Genomic DNA, 18,181 nt, shown 5'->3' on the forward strand with positions numbered 1-18,181 from the left:
ACTTCTCAGTTTGACAATCAGTTCTTGCCCAAAGCTGAAAGAAAGGTGTAGTAAAAGTAAAAGTAAAAGTAAAAGTAAAAGTAAAAGTCGAATAGGAGGAGGAAGCCACGACTACTGGCCCCTCATCTCTCATATCCCCAGCATCATGGACTGCTAAGGATTTTAATGAGATATATACTTCTTGAAACCATATGTTTCAGGTGCATCTCTTCTTTTTCTATATCTGCATTTTAAATTTAGTTATATTTACCATCAAACGAATATTTTAAATGCTATATCATCTCAGTATCTCGGACATGGATATGGTAACTATTGTTTTGTTAATTAGTATTATGAATCATTTTAATAATGCACTCACTGATCATTTTAAGTAGAACCATATGTGAATTACTTAAGTAAATGGTTAAAAAAAAATGGTGGCCGATGTGATTAGTTGACGAGTATGGTTTCAAATAAATTATTTATAATTTTTTTATAATATATACTAGCTAAAGACCCGTGAATTCGCGGGACTTTGTGAGGGTTTAATCAAAAGTAATGTTTATAATGAATGTATTGAATTAAAGTGGTAGTGTTAGTTGTCATATATTCAATGAAATTATACATTTATAACGTATCTTACAATGAAATTAGACATATTAGAAAGAGAACAACAAAGGATGAGCAATTTCCAAACACTACGAATATGTATAAGTAACTTTCAACCCATATAAAAGAAATAATTGAGAATTCTATATGTATAATGATCTTCTTTCAACCACACGACCCATCAATAAAACGCATTGTCAGCAGCCCGTATCTTACACCACCTTCATTGAATGACCCGTTCCTTAAAAAACGGCTATTAAAGTCAGAGGAACATCAGACTTATAGCTTGATATTGATGGCCCAAGATAGAAATAAAAATCTAACAACTAATCGGCCAACACCACACTTGAGCCCGAACTACTTCCTTCACTGATAGAGAATAGATTTGCATAAAAGAACTAACCAAGTAAACCTACAACTTCCCTGATATTTGCTGGATGTTGCAACGAGGGACAGGTCTGCAACTTCTGGCCCATGAATCCTGTATTAAAATGCAAACATATCATATGAAGTTTATCATTTATCACGAGTAATAATTTATTAATTTATTTATCCTTATAATAATGGACTAAAATACATCACAATAAATAAACGAAAAATGAGAATAAGAGTCTAATATGGCTATATGACACTGGAAAATTGTACCAAAGGTACCTTAAGCATGCTACACAGAGTAACATGTCATCTTTCTCCAAGACCATGTGTGTGTGTAGAATTCCTCATAATCAAGTCGTGCGATTTCTGATCTATACATACAAATTAGAAAAAGAGTTTTGCTCAAAATTTATATGGAGAATTTGGCAAGTAAATTTTCAAAAAATAGTACTCACCCTAGATTGTATAGTGCTTGGGGTATCATATCGATGCTCGTTTTCGGATGCACCATTGGAAGAAAGCATTACCAAAGTAAACCTTGCTTCAAAATAATTAACAGTAGTCTCGAACCTCAAAAACTTCATTTTTATAATAATAGTTCTTGCATTAAGTTGAATAATCATATACAACTAATAAGGTAGTTGAAATTATGGATGTGCAGCTCCTTAACAGCTTATGTCGCCTGCATTTTCCGACTTCAGTATGCTCACGTTTTGACCCAATTAAAGGTGAAGATCATACTTTCAATATACTATATATTTTCAAAATCATAGTTTGTTAGTTAGTGGAACTTGACAATAAACCGAGGAACCTGAAAATTAAACCCATGAACACACATATTAGTGTATAGTAGAGATGTATTATAAATTATAAAGTACATAAGGCTAATTTATTAATAGTATTTATAAACAGCATGTCAATATGGTATTATAACATAATTGGATAAAGTGCATACCCAAAAGTAATCTTTGGAGAACAAACTGGTTAATCATTTGGAGAAGACGTCCTTAATCGACTAATCGTCGCCGGTACCTTATTCAACACAACGACAGTATAATTGACCAACGATTGTTGATTATGAGAGATTAGAATCCAAACGAATTTGAGAAAGCATAATCATTGAATGTTGGGGTTCAATTGGGTATGAGAAGTGATGGGGTAGGAGATGTGTGAACCCCTAATTTCAGCTGAGTTCCCGTATGTTTTAGGTTAATAAGGGTATTAAGGAGATTTTGAATGCTAAGATTGCCTTAATCACGTGATTAGGCGAGACATTTTAATTCCAAGTTGTAGATTTAAGGTTGTGTTAAGATTGGATGGCTAGGATTTTGTTTTGAATTCAACTTCGTTTTGAATGTAGATTAAAGGTTGTTTTAAGACCCATTTGAAATTGCACCAACTCTTTTACCACTTTAAAAGTCAAAATCATGCTAAATAGATCATAAAACTCAACAACCTAGAATATAAAAAAACATAAAACAAAAAAGTGATAGAAAATCATACATTATCAATAGAGATCTGCAGTCAGCTTGGTGGAGTCCTCTGTGGTGACTTAGTTGATGCATGTGATAAAGGTTAAATCTGAATTACTCTATGTCGAAGTAAGAAGCATTTAATTAAAATATGATGGAACAATAATAATGAATTATAATATGCAAATAACAGTTAAGCTATACATATAGATGAATGTATCATATTACATATCACTTCTACATATACTCAAATAACAGTATTAAATATGCTATACATATACATGAACGTATCTTATTGATTTAAATTAAATATAACATAATGAAACTAAATGGTCACTTCAAAACATTCTAAACATAAACCTACAATTGTCACTCTGAGTGCTTGATATAAGTTTCAAAAGAGAGCAGTGCCCCACAGTTTCATCATCGTTTTCTATTTTGATTTTTTTTTTTTTGGGCCAGAAAATTTCTAATCCACTTTTGCAGACACCCCGTCCCACTCTGTTTCTGCCTATGACTACACCATGTGTCCCTTGATCCTTTGTAATTTGTTCATGTAATCACTAATCCTTGTATTGCTATGTACTGCCTATCGATATATGTAGTTAGAAAAGTATGCTCATACATCCACAACACAGATGTGTGAAAGAATCAATGTCCAAGTTAATCTTAAAATCAAAGTCCCAGCCAATCTTTCAAATTAACCTATATAAAGTTGAAAATAATATCCTTCACTCATAAACCATAGAATGTGCCAAACACTCAATTTAATTATAATTTCTAATATAATGCTGTGTATAAAGAAAATCTTATTTTCAGCTTCATCTGCCCTTTTTGCTTACGTAACTATGTGTATGACTACTTTTCAAATCACATAAGTTAACATGTGCCATATGTAATCAGTGTAGTGAAATCAAAAATTGTTCAAGGAAAAGCATGCAATTATATTTTTGACAAAATATTTTGGTATTTAAGTACCTGCACTATCATAGTTGCTACTTATATCTCTGCTCTCTGAATAAATGTTTGTATACACAAAAGTAACATCATCAGTTTATCCTCTCCCTTGGGTCAAAGCTTAGGATATAAACAATGCAGCCAATTAACACGGAGTATTAAAGTTAATAGCTTTCACGTGAGAATCTTTATAACCATCCTAATAAATCAAAGCAATGTAATGCTGATTACAACATCACATGTAATATATGTGGTTTTGTCATTATACCTAGGCAAATAGTATGAATGTATGTACTATGAACTGTTAAAACTGAAAAACTACACTATTGCATCCATTCTTATAAAAGATAACTTGATTAAAAGATTATATGTGAAGTTATTTTGTGACAATGATGAACCATCACCCATTATACTCGGAATGAGGAAGATGAACAAACTGACCCGAAATCCATATGGTTCCAAAGCGATTGGGCCCACTTGAAACCGTTCAGGTCCAAAATCAAACAACTTCTGCACAATTATAAATTATTTTCTCTATCCATTATATCCATAATATTTGGTAAAATAAAATTTTAAATTTCTCACTTCTTGACTTAAATATGGCCTGGAGTGAAATATATATAAAGAGAATTCAGAATGCATACCGTAGCACCAGAGCGGACCCGTAAGATCGAGAGACTTGCGCATAACTCCCTAAGAAATCGGCCTTAAAATTAAACAGACATAACTCACCAGATGTATATCAACAGGACCTCCATTTTTTGTGGCAACCATTGGTAACCCCTGTTATATGAAAAACAATGAGTAAAGCTAATTATACTATTCAGGCATGTGTACCTAAGTGTAAAATACCCCGTAAAAATATTATCCAGAAGACTCACCTCGATCAAAGTAAGTCAAAATGGCTATACGAACTCGAGGTTGATAAAAACACCCTGCAAAAAGTAGTCAAAAGTTTATTTCCCCTTTCACTTATGATCAATTAAAGAATGAACATCAGATTGGTTACAAATATTGCAGCTTCAATATCAATCTCAAACAGTAGGTTGGTAGATGTACCTGAAGGCAACATAAAAATAAAAAATAACTGGATGAACACCAATAAGCATTAATTTTATCACGAAAAGTTAAGATATTGTAAGTTTAAGAATTAGTTCACTATTCTCACTTCTTTCCAAAAGATTTTCCATTCGAGATTTCAATGACCTCATACGTGATTTTGAGTTTCCTCTAAAGAATCCAGTGCTCTAACGATGCAGAATATGCAGAAACGCTTCCTTAGTCAGATCCTTTATCTACAAACAAAAAGTGAAACTCGTTAAGTTTCTTCAGCACCACCTTTATCGAATGACCAGCTCCTTCAAAAACGGCTAATGAAGTCAGAGGAACATCAGACTTATAACTTCATATTGATGGCCAAAGATAGAAAGAAAAAAAAAATAACTAATCGACCAACAACACACTTGAGCCCGAACTACTTCTTTCGCCATATGCCCGTTTTCAAAACATATGTCATCATAAAGATGTTACGTAATAATAAAAAATAGATTTGCATAAAAGAACTAACTAAGAAGCGGGCTCAAGAAATAAGGTTTTGTACATATTCTAACTTATTATCTATAAATTATAAATTATAAATAATAAATAAACTGAAATTTAAATAAAAAATACAAACTAATAACATTAAAAAATAACAAACCTTCAGGAGCAGCGACACCCATTTCTGATTTCAACTTTAGGTTGTATTCACGAAAAGTGTCATCATCTTCTTCGACATCCTCATTACTTTTTCTCAACTAATTCCAAAAACTTATAATTTCAAATAACTATAACTATAATTATATATACATATAGGATTATATAGGCAATTGAAAAATGGAGATCTTCAGACACCATAATAAGACATACGCCTTTGTAGACGCTATAAAAGAAGGTACATTTCCTATGGACTTGAAAGATGTGTCAGCCCTGCAACTTCTACACAATCTTACATGATATGCAATATAGATAAGATATTTAACTTTAATTGTGGGTGCACGCTAGAAGCAATATTTATAGACGCTTGCATTGATTTGATGTTGTACCCTGTACTTCTTGCTAGTGTAAAAAATATGCTTACAACATTCATTTAGGCAGCAAAAACAATTATATGAATTAAAATATACTCCGTAGTAGATATGTACAGAGTAGTGAAAACATGTTATCTGAATCAATAAAATATGTCGTATTTTGTGAAATATATAAATATCATTAAAGAAACTTCTTGAATATGTTTTACCTGAATTCCACTTAGCCATTTAGGTGCAACTTCAATAATGTAGGAGTATCGTTTTCGAAAGACCTTGAACTTATCTTTTGCATGACCAACTTCAGTTTGTAGTTACGTTTGCAGCAAACCTGGAGAAGTTGAAAGGAACAACATCTGCTTTTCATGCTCTGAATCTGGGCCTCCGACTTTTACGTATGGGTTCGGGTATTATTTGGTTGGAATGCGATATATTCGGCTGAGATGGGGCAAATTGAACTGAATGTAGAAGAAATAAAGTTAGAATTTTTGAGAAGTTGCCACTCTGACTTGGCTACTTGATGATGATGATGATGATGAAATTTTTTTTTTTTTTTTCAAAGTTTACTATGATACTATGATTTTCCGAAAACATTACTATCCAAACAATCCAACATTTTGAAAATAATGACCAACCAAACAATCCAACATTTTGAAAAAAAAAAAAAAAAAAAAAAAAAAAAAAAAAAAAAAAAAAAAAAAAAAAAAAATGATTAGGAGATTTACTCATTAATAATAGACATTAGACAATGACCAACTTACAATCCATCTGAGTCATTAACCTTTTAACTAACTTGTATTTGACATGGTGGTTTTTTCTTATATAGTGAGCATTTCAACAAACTCATCATATGCGTTCCAAGAATCATAACTAAAATGTATGATTTTGAAGTTCTTGTTCTAACAGTTAGTAGATGCACTCATGGTACACCTATGAATAGATAGTAGTCTGATAAACAAATAAAGAAGTGAACAAATGACTGAAATCATATATAACCTGCACGTATATAAGCTATACAAAAAAAAATTAGTTAAGAGGTACCATTAATACTCATATACTCAATGGTTCCTAACATAACAACCACCCATCAGTCACGTATTCAAATGACCTATTTAAAAAATGCAGTATGAAACCTTGAAAATAACATTACAAAGTTTCTGATTTTAATAACCTAGATGAAATTTAGGTACAAAACTTCAGGCAATTACATGTTTTCAAAATCATGTAGTACCACTGAAAACTCATAACTGCTACCCTATTTGATTTCAACAGTTTTATTTTCGAATTTAACTGAGTAGTAAACATACTTCTAACGAATAAACGTCCCCCCATCTTAAATCAATGACTGGATATTGAAAGATAATTTTGATAATATCTTCACAGCATCAAATAATTCAAAATAACACATGTTAATCAAAATCGATTTTTACAGAAAAGCGAGGTTTTGGGTTAATCGGGGCTCAGTCAAATCAAATAAACATATTAGTTCAAATATATCAACACTCAAAAATAAGAAATCGACAAAAAGAAATTAAAGATACAAACCGTTGTCAATTCAAAATCAATATGAATAGCTCAATCGATTATTGCTGATGATTATAAACCAATAACTTACATAGAATGGTGACATCGAACAATGGTTTCGTTCTCGATTGCAGAGAGGATATAGGTTGCATACAAACATTATGATGAAATTTGGGTTACAAAGAGCGATACGGTTTTCTTATTACAGTAAACTGATTAAAAAGGTTCGATTAAGTATACGAAACCGGAATATGATTTTAGACTTTTGGGGAGAAAATTAGGGTTCAGATTGCATTGGGGAGAGCTTTATCTTTGTTCTTTGTTTCAGGATAAATACTTGAATGATTTGATTTCCCACCACACCTAATCTGCGAATTTAGTGATTGTAGGAGGAGCCGATATTGTTGAGATATTGTTTGAATGTTGGCGTTCATGAGAAGTGATTGCGTAAACCCCTATTTTCAATTTTTGGTACGTATGTTTTTGGGTATCTAGGGGTGTTAAGGAGATTTTAACTCTTTAAGAACTGCTTAATCACGTGATTAGGGTAGTTTTTTGAAATGAATGGATTAGATTAGAGTATTATTTAAGAATGGATGGCTAAGATTTATTTTTAGGTGGATTTGTCACTCATTTTCTTATTAGTGTAGTAGAGAAGTAGAGATGGTTAATGGTTATGGTTATATTTGCATATCAAATAACATTTAGATTATTATTTATCCAATAACTCGAGTTAAATAAGAGTCGGCTTATTTGAAACCGGGTTGGTTCCGCGGCTTGGTTATTTTTGATAACCTAACGATTTTCTAAAAATATGCAGAGCAAGACATAATAAACAATGAGCTAAAAAGTGCATATATAGATGCTAGTACGTAATTTGATCCGCTTTTGTTGAATCTAACCTAAATGAATCATACCTTCAAAACCTCAATGATTTATAACTAGTTTCACCTGTTAACTAAGAAACAGCCAAAAATGCTACAATTGACCTGCGTCATGGATCCAAAAAACAGCAGTCAAGAGAATATACTGTCTATTGATTGTTTGCCCAAATAAAAAATGTTAAAACAATGAACTAATGTATAAATCTTAATGGCTTAATCTGTTTATGGATAAAGAACACGATTAACTTGTTCAAGATATTTGAATGTGTTTATGTTGAAGAGGCTCAAATGGTTTCATGAATCCTTATGGATTGTTACTGCTTAAATAATTTTGTGAGTTGGTCACAAGTTACAAGTATATTCATTTTTGTTTGCAAACAACATAACGTTAATGGGTTCAACTCAAAAATTATCATGCTATGTTAAAAATCAATCTTTCTTTCACTAAAATTCCAAAATTAGCTCTTTCTGATGTCCAAAAACACTTGCATTTCCTTTTTGTTTTGCGAGATTTCATCAACAAATAATTGTTTCTGATTTTCATTGTTGATTTATCATCTATGTAATGTGAGACAACTGAACAATGGTTTATTGATTTTCATATTGTATACAGATGTCAGCATTGAAAATGCTAGGTAATCATACATAGCAAATTATTGATTTGACTTTAAAAGTGGAGATTTTGACCCATTCATTTGGGTTATGTTCTTCTATCATTAACGAGTAGAATTTGCGATGTCAAAAAGTTTACTTGAAATGAAAAGGGTTCAAATGGTTTTTAACTGGTGCAGAGTTTTTTCAAAGCATATTTTTGATGTCTATAACCTCTTTTTCATTTGCTTTACTCAAGTATTAGATTATTAATAGGATACTTTATCATATGTTAACTAACTAAATTATTTATTTATTTATTTAAAAAAACTAAAATATTTATTAACATTCAAAATATGGACAGAATGTGCTCGGTGTCGACCCAGTCTAACTGACCTGATTTGATCTCAATCAAAAAATTGTTAATATGCAGTTGGAGACGGGAGCACACTTTGGTCAGAGTCAGAGACTGGAGGAGCATTAAGTCAGGTGGAATGATCTATCGGTCAATTTGAAAAAATGTAAGCAGGATGGTTAGCTATGGGACCCCGGAAAATTCAACCGCAGCAAGAAAGCTTTATAAGTACATTATTATTATTATGGTGTAGGTGTATATGTTTATGTAAATGTATGCATATTTTGTTCATGAGAAATAGTTAAACAGTTGTTTCTATTGTGATCTATCTTACTGGTGATACTTCACCTTGTAAAGCCTCGTATGGAAGCTGGAAGCCACCTGGGTTTTCTGGATTGTAATTAGATAGCATTTGTGGTGGTTATACTAGTATAATTAAATAACATTTGTGGTTATTCGAATTATTGAGATTCTAAAACATTTGTGGTTATGGATCGAAAAACAGCAGTCAGAGAATACTGTCTATTGATTGTTTGTTCAATATAGACAGATAGGGCCAAGATTAATTGATTGATATGTCAGACAGATAGAATAGATTCGCAAAATCTAGTCACTGTCTAATGTAGGGATGAGATCGGTTCCGAAACCGTACCGAAACCGGTTAGTACCGGTACCGAAATTGGGTAAAATAGAAAACCGAAACCGTACCGAAATTTCAATACGGTACCGGTTTCGGTACAGATACGGGACCAGTATTTCTCATTTTTTACCCACTTGGTACCGCTATTTTTTAACAATGGTGTAGAATACAAATTTCTTTCAATTTGGATTGCCATACTTTGACTAGCTATTTTTTCCCTTTATATTGTTAATACGAAACAAATAGACTATAAATTTGGTGTGCATAACTTGGAAATTTTATATGACCAGATAATTAACAAGAAGTAAAAAAATGGAAATGAACTTTTGTAAGTGTAACTATGACTAGGAATTGATGACCATAGATAAAAAAAAAAAAAAAAAAACACATTCTATAAATTATAAGTTTACAAACCATCCGGGCATAGCCTGGGTGGCCAGGGTACCCCGCAAATGCTCAGTTGACTTAGTCAATTGGCAATTCACTTCTAATATGGCGAAGGTTCGAATCTCGGTTCGGCCACCAGTTGTATTAGGCGCTGAAACAGGGGTTGGTTCCGACCACACTTGCCTGGGGCTGTGCTGACCCGCGTACAGTTGGCATCCAAAGGGTGCATGGGGTTAAAGATTGCCCACCTTGATAACCTTTTTTTCACTTCTAATAAATTATAAGTTTACATACATAATGACCCATGAATTCATGACCAATAATACTCATTTTATATTTCGGTTTTTATATCAGGAGTACCGGTACCGAACCGGTACCGAATTGCATAGTACCGAAACCGTTTTTTGTGTAAACTAGGAACCGATACAGATACCAAATACCATCGGTACGGTATTTCGGTACTGGTACTGGTACGGTTTCGGTTTTCGGTTTTTTTGCTCATCCCTACTCTGATGAACAATATATAACTCAATTAGATCACTCCATCTAGTATAGTTTAATTTATGTTCTTTCACCAACAAAGTTGAACAAAAACTCCAAAATTGACAATTTATTCTTCTTTCATTAAAATTAAATATATTAAGTACGTTGAATTAAAAAAAATAGTACTATAACTGCAATTTCTTCAGCTTTTGACCTCTTAAACCATTCCAAAATGAAGCTGCGCTTACCACTTTCTTACCCGGTAGCTGGACTTCCAAAATCTAAAAGTCAATGACATCAATATAAGCTACAATATTAGAATATGATTTTACATTTAAATTGATTTAAAAAAGATTATACAGGAACTTTAAACAAATCCCATAACAATAAAATGCACATGGATTGCGTCTTAATTGACAATTAATCGGGGACGAGCAAAGTGCCTTTATTAGTAATAGATACATTTTAGACGGCGTCTTAATTTCCCTCGAATTAGTTGATGACCTAAAAGCAAAAAAGCAAAAAAGTTTTATATTCAAAGTTGACTTTGAAAAGGCCTTCGACTGTTTAAATTGGGAATTCCTCGCCCACATAATGCAATTCATGGGTTTTATCCTCGACTTCCATATCCGTACTCATAAACGGCACCTTGACTGACCACTTTTTTCCTAAAAGGGGTGTACGACAAGGCGACCCACTTTCCCCTTTCCTTTCCATTATAGCAAGTGAAGGCCTAAACTACCTTCTAAACAAAGCCATTCAAAAAGCCTTATAAAGGGTGTCGAGGTGGGAAAAGATAATGTGATCGTGTCTCATCTCCAATATGCAGACGACACGATCGTATTTGGTAAATGGAACAAAATGGAAGTAAGAAATACCCTAAAAATCCTAAAATGTTTCGAAGATCTTTCGGGCCTTAAAATTAACTTGAGCAAGAGTTGTGTGTACGGGATTGGAACTACTAATAATGAACTTAGTCTCCTTGCCTCGTGGTACGGGTGTCAAGAAGGTATCTTCCCGTTTAATTATCTTGGCCTTCCGATTGGTGCTAATCTTAAACTTTACCACTCTTAGCAACCCGTTTTTGACAAATTCAAAAAAGGCTAGCTAATTGGAAGGCTAAGTCAATTTCGTTCGGAGGGAGACTAACACTAATTAAATCGGTTAAAAGTAGTGTCCCTCTATACTACTTCTCTCTTTTCAAAGCCCCGTCTCGTGTGATTAAGGCTTGAAGGTTTGCGTCAGGATTTTTTTTTTTTGGGTTTGGGGGGGGGCTCTTCGGAAAATAGAAAAATAGCTTGGGTTAAATGGGAACAAATTTTATTACCTTATGATGCGGGTGGATTAACTGTGGGGTCCTTAAACTATAAAAACCTTCCTCTTTTGCTAAAATGGTGGTGGCGGTTTTTAAATAACAATAACTCTTTTGGGCTAGGGTAATTAAAAGTATTTACGGGAAGAATGGCGGTTTGAGTTGTATTTCCCCTTCACTGCCAAATGTTTTTAAAAATCTTTCGAGTAGACCTTGGTTTAATATTATCAACATCGAACACACTTTAAACAAATTAGGGTGTGATATTAGTAACGCATTTGTTAAACTGATAGGTAATGGTTCGGACACCGGCTTTTGGAACGGGAGATGGTGAGGGGACGAACCTCTCAAAGACACTTTTCCAAGATTATATCGACTCGAGTCATCTAAAGAAGCCTCCGTAGCAGACCATATCATTCGTGCAGATCAGTCCCTAGCAGACCTTACCATCCGTGCAGATTAGTCCATCACCTTTAACTGGTCTTGGACAGCAGAACCGAAGTGGAGAGCAGCATCCGACCTTTTCGAATAAAAATTGCGACGAATGGTCCTGGAAATTCTGTAACAATAAGCTCTATACTTGTAAATCACTAGTGAACATACTCTTTGAACTTCAAACCGCAAACTCAACATCACAGGTTCCTACGATCATTAATAATTTGGTACCACAAAAGGTTGGAATTTTATTTGGCGTGCCAAGCAAAACAAACTCCCGACTAGATCCGCGCTTGACGACCGGGGAATTGGCCTACATTCAACAAGATGTCCGGTATGTGATAACGGGATTGAAACGCTCGAGCACACCTTCCTAACATGTAATTTTGCAAGAGATATATGGAAAAGAATTCGCCTTTGGTGGAATTTTGACCAATTATATTTCTCTAATTGCTCAGAACTCGCGAAAGGTTCCAATCCTACTCTCTATACTTCAACGGGCTCCTCCATTTGGCAAGTTGTTATTTGGGTATCGAGTTATCTCATTTGGAGAAACCGTAACGACTACACTTTTGGTAACAATAAAGTGTGCCCCCCGAAAATTGTTTCTGGCCTAAATCCTTTGAATGGATTAATTGTCAAGCAAAAAAAAGTTCATCTTGAATAGCAAAATTGGATAAATAACCCGAGGATATTTGATGTCAATCCAGTGGCAAAAAAGGAATAGTCTTGAGAGTAGGTTTTTCATCCCATATCTTCATATATCAGGTTGAGTTGGAGGCTAATTGGGGCGAATCGAGATACTTTGTAGCTGGTTTTGCCTGACACTGTATTGTACATTCTCCCCAGCTTGTTGTCACAAGTCACATCTCTACTCAAACTGTTATGAATGATAAATGGTTTTCCTACTCACACAGTTGCTTCAAGTTTCCCTCTTGTTTATAATTGTAATTTATAGTTTCCCTTTCGTGTTTGTATTCTCGGGCTTTATGCCTCCCCTTTGTAATATCCGCTTATTTAATAAAATTGTTGATCTTTCAAAAAAAAAAAAAAAAAAAGATAAAATGCACATGGATGCTTACCTCAAGTGCCGTGTGACCGCCACATAGTACGATCAATGACCCTTTCGTGAAGGTCACTTCATCATCTTTGTTATCATTACCCTTTTCATAAACTCTAGAAGTTATAACTTTGAGCTCAAGCTCAGTGTTTTTATCGCTCTTCTCATCAATTACAAGAAATTTGGCTCGGGTTCCAGGCCAACCTGCAAAAGCCCGCACCTACAATGTTGTATGTATATCATGATAACAGACTTGGAATAAGACAAAATATATAGATATGCAAGGGAATAATACCTTATTGTGTAGAGTTGTAGCTTCTTGGTCAAATGATAACCAAGACTCCTCTTGATTTATCTATTCAAAACACCATATACATAGCTATAAATCAGAAATTGAATCAGTAATATACTAATGTTAGAAGTCATGGTTGGTCAACGCCCGACTAGTCCCCGACTTGTCCCCGACTTGACCGACTATTCCCTCTAAGGTCCTGACCGACTAGTCCCCAACAGAATCAGTAAATTAGGTGTAGCAAATGAAATAAATATACCTTGGGAGCCAAAGTAGCTTTTGAGTCATCTTGTTCTCGAGCTTTTGTCCTTGCCGAACCATCAAATATAGAGGGAAGTTGTTGAAGCAAAAGTTCAGAACCTGCCATATATTATTACCAACTCTCGTAAACAGGGTAAACAGGCCCAAGTTGATATTTGGTTTGGGAGTTCATCTTAGGAACGAGCAAAAAGAACATTGGTCTAGAAACGAATAAGCAGAGAAGAACAATCAACCTTTTGCAAATAGCAGATCAAGCAATTCTGGAGCCTGCAAAAAAGTTACACTCTATGTTATCAACTTGATCATCACATTGATCATGGTCTGCAAAAACTATTTTTGTGCATGAATGTGTTACCAGCTCTAGTTTAGTGTGTTAGGACTTAGGAGTTAATGTATATCGCTTTTACTTTTTTCTTGATCATCAAAGGTAACTAATTTTAGAATCTTTGAATCTTCATCGAAATTGCCTAATTTCCCCAACCTAAATCTAATAACTTTTACTCCCATCTCATAAACTGATATCTCTGTTTTTTTTTCTTGACATTCCAAAAAAAAAAAAAAAATCACAAGAATGTCCTTTTGGTATTATTCTTTTTTTTTTTTTTTTTCGACAGTTGTTAGGATCACCCAGGGGGACTTAGCCACCCACGCGTTCATCTCCTACACAATTATACCCACCCCCAACTGCGTGCCCAGGAGGAAACCTGCACCAATCCCATACGGGGCATGGACAGGCCACCAACATCACAACTTGGAGATTGTTAAAACTTCAAAAAGCAAAGGCACATCCATACAAAATCTAATACTTCCCATTTTTATCACAGCTGAGTATCAAACCATCCTTCATCGGTGGCAAGGAGTGAGCCTACAAATATGACCTTTTTTCAAGCTTGAAAAAAGAATGCGAGAAATTGCATACCTTAATATGGTCATCTATATCCCATTTTTGGAATGCAATAATGGGTCCAGCATCCAATGCCCGGACAGTGAATGCCAATGATACACCACTTTCTTTAACTCCATCCTTAATGATGAATTCTGTGTTTCACTTACAATGGCATACAAAACATTCTACTTGTTTAACTCAAGATGCAGTCAAGGAACAAACCTGCAAAGCTCTTTGAACAGGAGACGCTCCACGGTATAAAGGCAGCAAACTTGGGTGTATATTGACAGTCCCTAAAAATATTCTAATATGATCATGCCTTGTATCATATTCAAGTAAATCATTAAAAACTTCTTCAACACTTGATACTTTTGATTGTATAGCTAAAAAAGATCGTGACATATTTACAAGCCAGAAATTTCTGATAAAGAAAACCAACCTAAAGATGGAATCTTCAAAAACTTGGTGGGCAATATATTTCCATATGCTGCAGTGATGCAAAGTTCTGGCTCAATTGCACTAAAGTCAGACAAAAATGCTTCCTGCTAAAAGTGACATACATAAGAAACTAGTGATTAAGACAATGTGGTAGGTAATAGAGCTCAATGATGATTTCTTTTTGATGATTATGATTGGTTACTATGAAGTTGATGTAAATTGAAATCGTTAGCCTTGACGGTGACCCCATTTTATTTTATTGCTTATTATAATAAATGTGAATTGGTTAACTTTAGGAGGGATGGGGGCTAAATATACAATCTACCAACTCTTCACAGGAATTCATTAACTAAAGTATTGACTGAAGTTGGTAAGCATGTAACAACCTAAAAAAGTGGTTACCTCGGTGGCTTTAACAGGTGTGAATATAAGATGAGGAGGGAAACCTCTATCAAGAGCATGCTGCGCAACAGGTGACGGCATCACCTTTCGTCCCCTATCTCTTCCTGAAGCTGGTTGTGTAACAATTGCTGAAACCTAATTTACATATAACACCTAAAATCATCATCTACCACTTATATTCCAAGCCATTAACTAGTCGTCTAGTCACAAATATCACTACACAGTAAATGCTCTGTGCATCGGTTTATATAGATACAGAGAAATATAATTATAAATGTATATAGGGCAAGATTCAAGTAAGCAAAGTTAAGGTAAAATAAATACTCCAAATATTGGGGACAAGACAGTGAGTGACCTGACAATTTGTGTATCAATGAGCATATTTAAGTTATTTGTTTTATCATTAGGTTAAGTTCATTAGCATCATGTGTATTATATACATTGTATTGTACGTACATATATTTAATGATAATTAAAATTGACGCACAGTAGATTAAATATAAATGATTGCAAAATGAATTGAAGTACCTCGAATAATGAATCAGGAGTAGAAGAAGCATCTAGAAGATTGTCGAGAACAGAAGCAGAAACCTAAAATAATTAAATCGAGATTCATAATAAACATAAATTCGTAATTAAGTGAGTATTAATTTACAGGAATAGAGTAGAGATTACCGATGGAGAGCCTAAGAATACAAGTTTTTTCTTGTTAGCAACACAAGCAGCAGTTGAAAATTGGACGGCAGAAACTGAAGAACAAATGCGGCGGAGCATTAATGAAGACGACGATGATGATGATGCTAATGATAAGTGCTGCTGCATATTTATTTATTATTATTATTTTAGTTCCGGTGAGTGAATATCGTTAATCACCGTCTGCTTTGGTCGTATTTTTAAGCCATCCGATAATCGGATATGTGTGCAACTTTTCTCTATGGTTTTCACTTAAAATTACATTACATTACAAATATAACTACCAGACAAACTTTGTCTAATGAATAGTACTATTAAATTTTTAATTTCCCCCCAACCAATCCCCTAACTTTTATTAAAATACAAAACGAGCCCCCTACTTTATAACTATAAATTATTATTTATCCCATCACTAATACCAAAAACACCCACCACGCTTTACCGGCTTCTACACTGTACTCAAACAATAGGACCCACATAGGCCACTACTGTGCTACATATTTTTTTTATCTCCAACGATAAAAGAAGCAACTTTCTTAAAAGGAACAACCCTTCAATGCTACCAAAAGATGTCGAAAAATATTTTTTTTACAAAATAGATTAACTAACTTTAACGCTAAAAGAAGCAACTTTCACAAAAGGAACAACCCTTCAATGTTAGATGTCGAAAAAAAAAATTACAAAATAGATCCACAAAAGGAAAGACTTTTTTTTAACTCGCATTCAAAACGGAGCCCCCGGCGCGAAGCGAGGGCTCCACAACCAGTTAAGACTAAATTGCTGAAATCCTCCCTGTGTTAAGTCTTTTTATCCCTTTTCATCCCTCCCAAAAATAAACTACAAAATTAGTCCTTAAAGTGATTTTTGAATCCCAAAGTCACCCCCTATCACTAACGCTTGTTAAATATATTCGTTAACTTTAGTCACATGATAATCATGTGAGGCTAATTTCGTCTATTTGCATATCTTTTTCTTCACCTTATTATATCTTCATCTTATCTTCTTCTTCCGTTCATCTTCTCTCACATATTCATCTTTAAATAAAAAGTCTTTTTACTAAAATCTAAAATCAAAATCTAAATAAAAAACCCACCTTATACACGAAATCCAAACACATGATCTAACATTTAAATCCACCAATTAAAATATGATTGGTCGTTGTTTTGTACCCACCAAAAGTCCAAAACCCAATAATCAATATATGTCTGATTGCCTGACGTTTTGTACGGAGTAATTATAATTGTGTTCAACATCAAAAAATGAAATCACTTAATTAGATCTGTTCAGCGATATATTAGAAAATGATTTCGGTGACCTGATTCCGGCGAGATTGGTAGAATATAAAAAGATTTGATACTTAATCATATATAATTTTCTTTAACGAAAGTCGTTCAACGAAGGTAGTAGACATATTGATACATGTGTCTGCTGCTTTACTTAGTCGCTCGCTCTCCACCATCTTGTTCCTCATCGCGATCATCTTCGTTCAAGTTCCGGATTCAATCGGGTTATCTTTAGCTCGCCGACATCGAGGTCACTAAAATTGCTCAATAACAGATTTGATGAATTTTTTATAATTATTCCACATAACTCGCTTTATATTAAATGTTATTTTTTAATTTAAATTAAAATTAAATTTAAAGTCATAAACATATTATTATTATTATTATTATTATTATTATTATTATTATTATTATTATTATTATTATTATTATTATTATTATTATTATTATTATATTATATATTAGTAAAATGCAAAGATTGTAGATTATAGGTTTTACTCACATGTATACCTTTTATATACACCGCTTGAATCTATCTATCTATCTATCTATCTATCTATAGTTTTTATTAGTATCTTAAAATGATGATATCATAAATAAGCTTTTTCTTTTATTAAAAAAAATAAAAAAAAATTAGAGACCATGTATATGATGTCATAATTCTTAAATAATTTAGTAATAAATAATCAAAGGAATATAATAGATACGGAGTGATCACTACATCTTAAAAACTAATCACCTTCTTTTAAACCTTAAAAAAAACATGCCTCACGTTTTCTTCTTTTTTCAATAACCTT

At 33.5% G+C, this 18,181-nt stretch overlaps 1 protein-coding gene and 2 long non-coding RNA genes across 17 annotated transcripts; 1 reads left to right on the forward strand and 2 right to left on the reverse strand.

Moving 5' to 3' along the window:
* The first annotated feature begins 153 nt into the window (after positions 1-153).
* Positions 154-9,257, forward strand: LOC139894472 (uncharacterized). Its single transcript, XR_011775027.1, has 2 exons — positions 154-200; positions 8,891-9,257. It is a non-coding gene; the product is annotated as an uncharacterized lncRNA (long non-coding RNA).
* LOC139894471 (uncharacterized) lies at positions 648-7,440 on the reverse strand. 8 transcript variants are annotated; one of them, XR_011775026.1, is made up of 12 exons: positions 7,074-7,440; positions 5,092-5,916; positions 4,561-4,687; positions 4,402-4,451; positions 4,274-4,327; positions 4,037-4,175; positions 3,834-3,902; positions 2,467-2,554; positions 1,919-1,995; positions 1,419-1,774; positions 1,243-1,334; positions 648-1,069 (listed from the first exon to the last, which is right to left on the reverse strand). It is a non-coding gene; the product is annotated as an uncharacterized lncRNA (long non-coding RNA). The 8 variants fall into 8 exon arrangements; XR_011775025.1 differs by adding an exon at positions 3,414-3,449 and having other exon boundaries at positions 3,834-4,175; XR_011775022.1 differs by having other exon boundaries at positions 2,467-4,175; positions 5,092-5,188; positions 5,671-5,916.
* A 1,127-nt stretch (positions 9,258-10,384) lies between the features above and the next one.
* LOC139892149 (uncharacterized) lies at positions 10,385-17,645 on the reverse strand. 8 transcript variants are annotated; one of them, XR_011773986.1, is made up of 13 exons: positions 17,521-17,645; positions 16,084-16,157; positions 15,937-15,999; positions 15,409-15,543; positions 15,008-15,113; positions 14,791-14,861; positions 14,602-14,706; positions 13,916-13,949; positions 13,681-13,781; positions 13,425-13,484; positions 13,152-13,349; positions 11,979-12,382; positions 10,486-10,603 (listed from the first exon to the last, which is right to left on the reverse strand). XR_011773986.1 is itself a non-coding variant. In XM_071875190.1 (11 exons), exons 1-11 carry the CDS (start codon positions 16,228-16,230, stop codon positions 10,508-10,510), a joined length of 1,113 nt encoding a protein of 370 aa, XP_071731291.1. In that variant the 5' UTR covers positions 16,231-16,307; the 3' UTR covers positions 10,385-10,507. The 8 variants fall into 8 exon arrangements, 2 of the variants coding, with proteins under 2 accessions (XP_071731291.1, XP_071731290.1); XR_011773987.1 differs by having other exon boundaries at positions 17,417-17,644; XR_011773989.1 differs by lacking the exon at positions 17,521-17,645 and adding an exon at positions 17,195-17,267.
* Between the last annotated feature and the right edge of the window lie 536 nt (positions 17,646-18,181).

The sequence above is a fragment of the Rutidosis leptorrhynchoides genome, chromosome 2, assembly GCF_046630445.1.
Source record: "Rutidosis leptorrhynchoides isolate AG116_Rl617_1_P2 chromosome 2, CSIRO_AGI_Rlap_v1, whole genome shotgun sequence".
In the NCBI taxonomy this organism is placed as follows: Eukaryota; Viridiplantae; Streptophyta; class Magnoliopsida; order Asterales; family Asteraceae; genus Rutidosis; species Rutidosis leptorrhynchoides.

What these genes read in the sequence shown, in the direction of transcription:
- LOC139892149 (XM_071875189.1), bottom strand. Translation starts at nt 16,230, where the DNA reads ATGCAGCAGCACTTATCATTAGCATCATCATCATCGTCGTCTTCATTA. An exon ending in CTCCTGATTCATTATTCGAG is followed by an intron (nt 15,544 to 15,936) that starts GTACTTCAATTC and finishes TATGTAAATTAG; the next exon opens with GTTTCAGCAATTGTTACACA. An exon ending in CTGTTCAAAGAGCTTTGCAG is followed by an intron (nt 14,707 to 14,790) that starts GTTTGTTCCTTG and finishes TTCATCATTAAG; the next exon opens with GATGGAGTTAAAGAAAGTGG.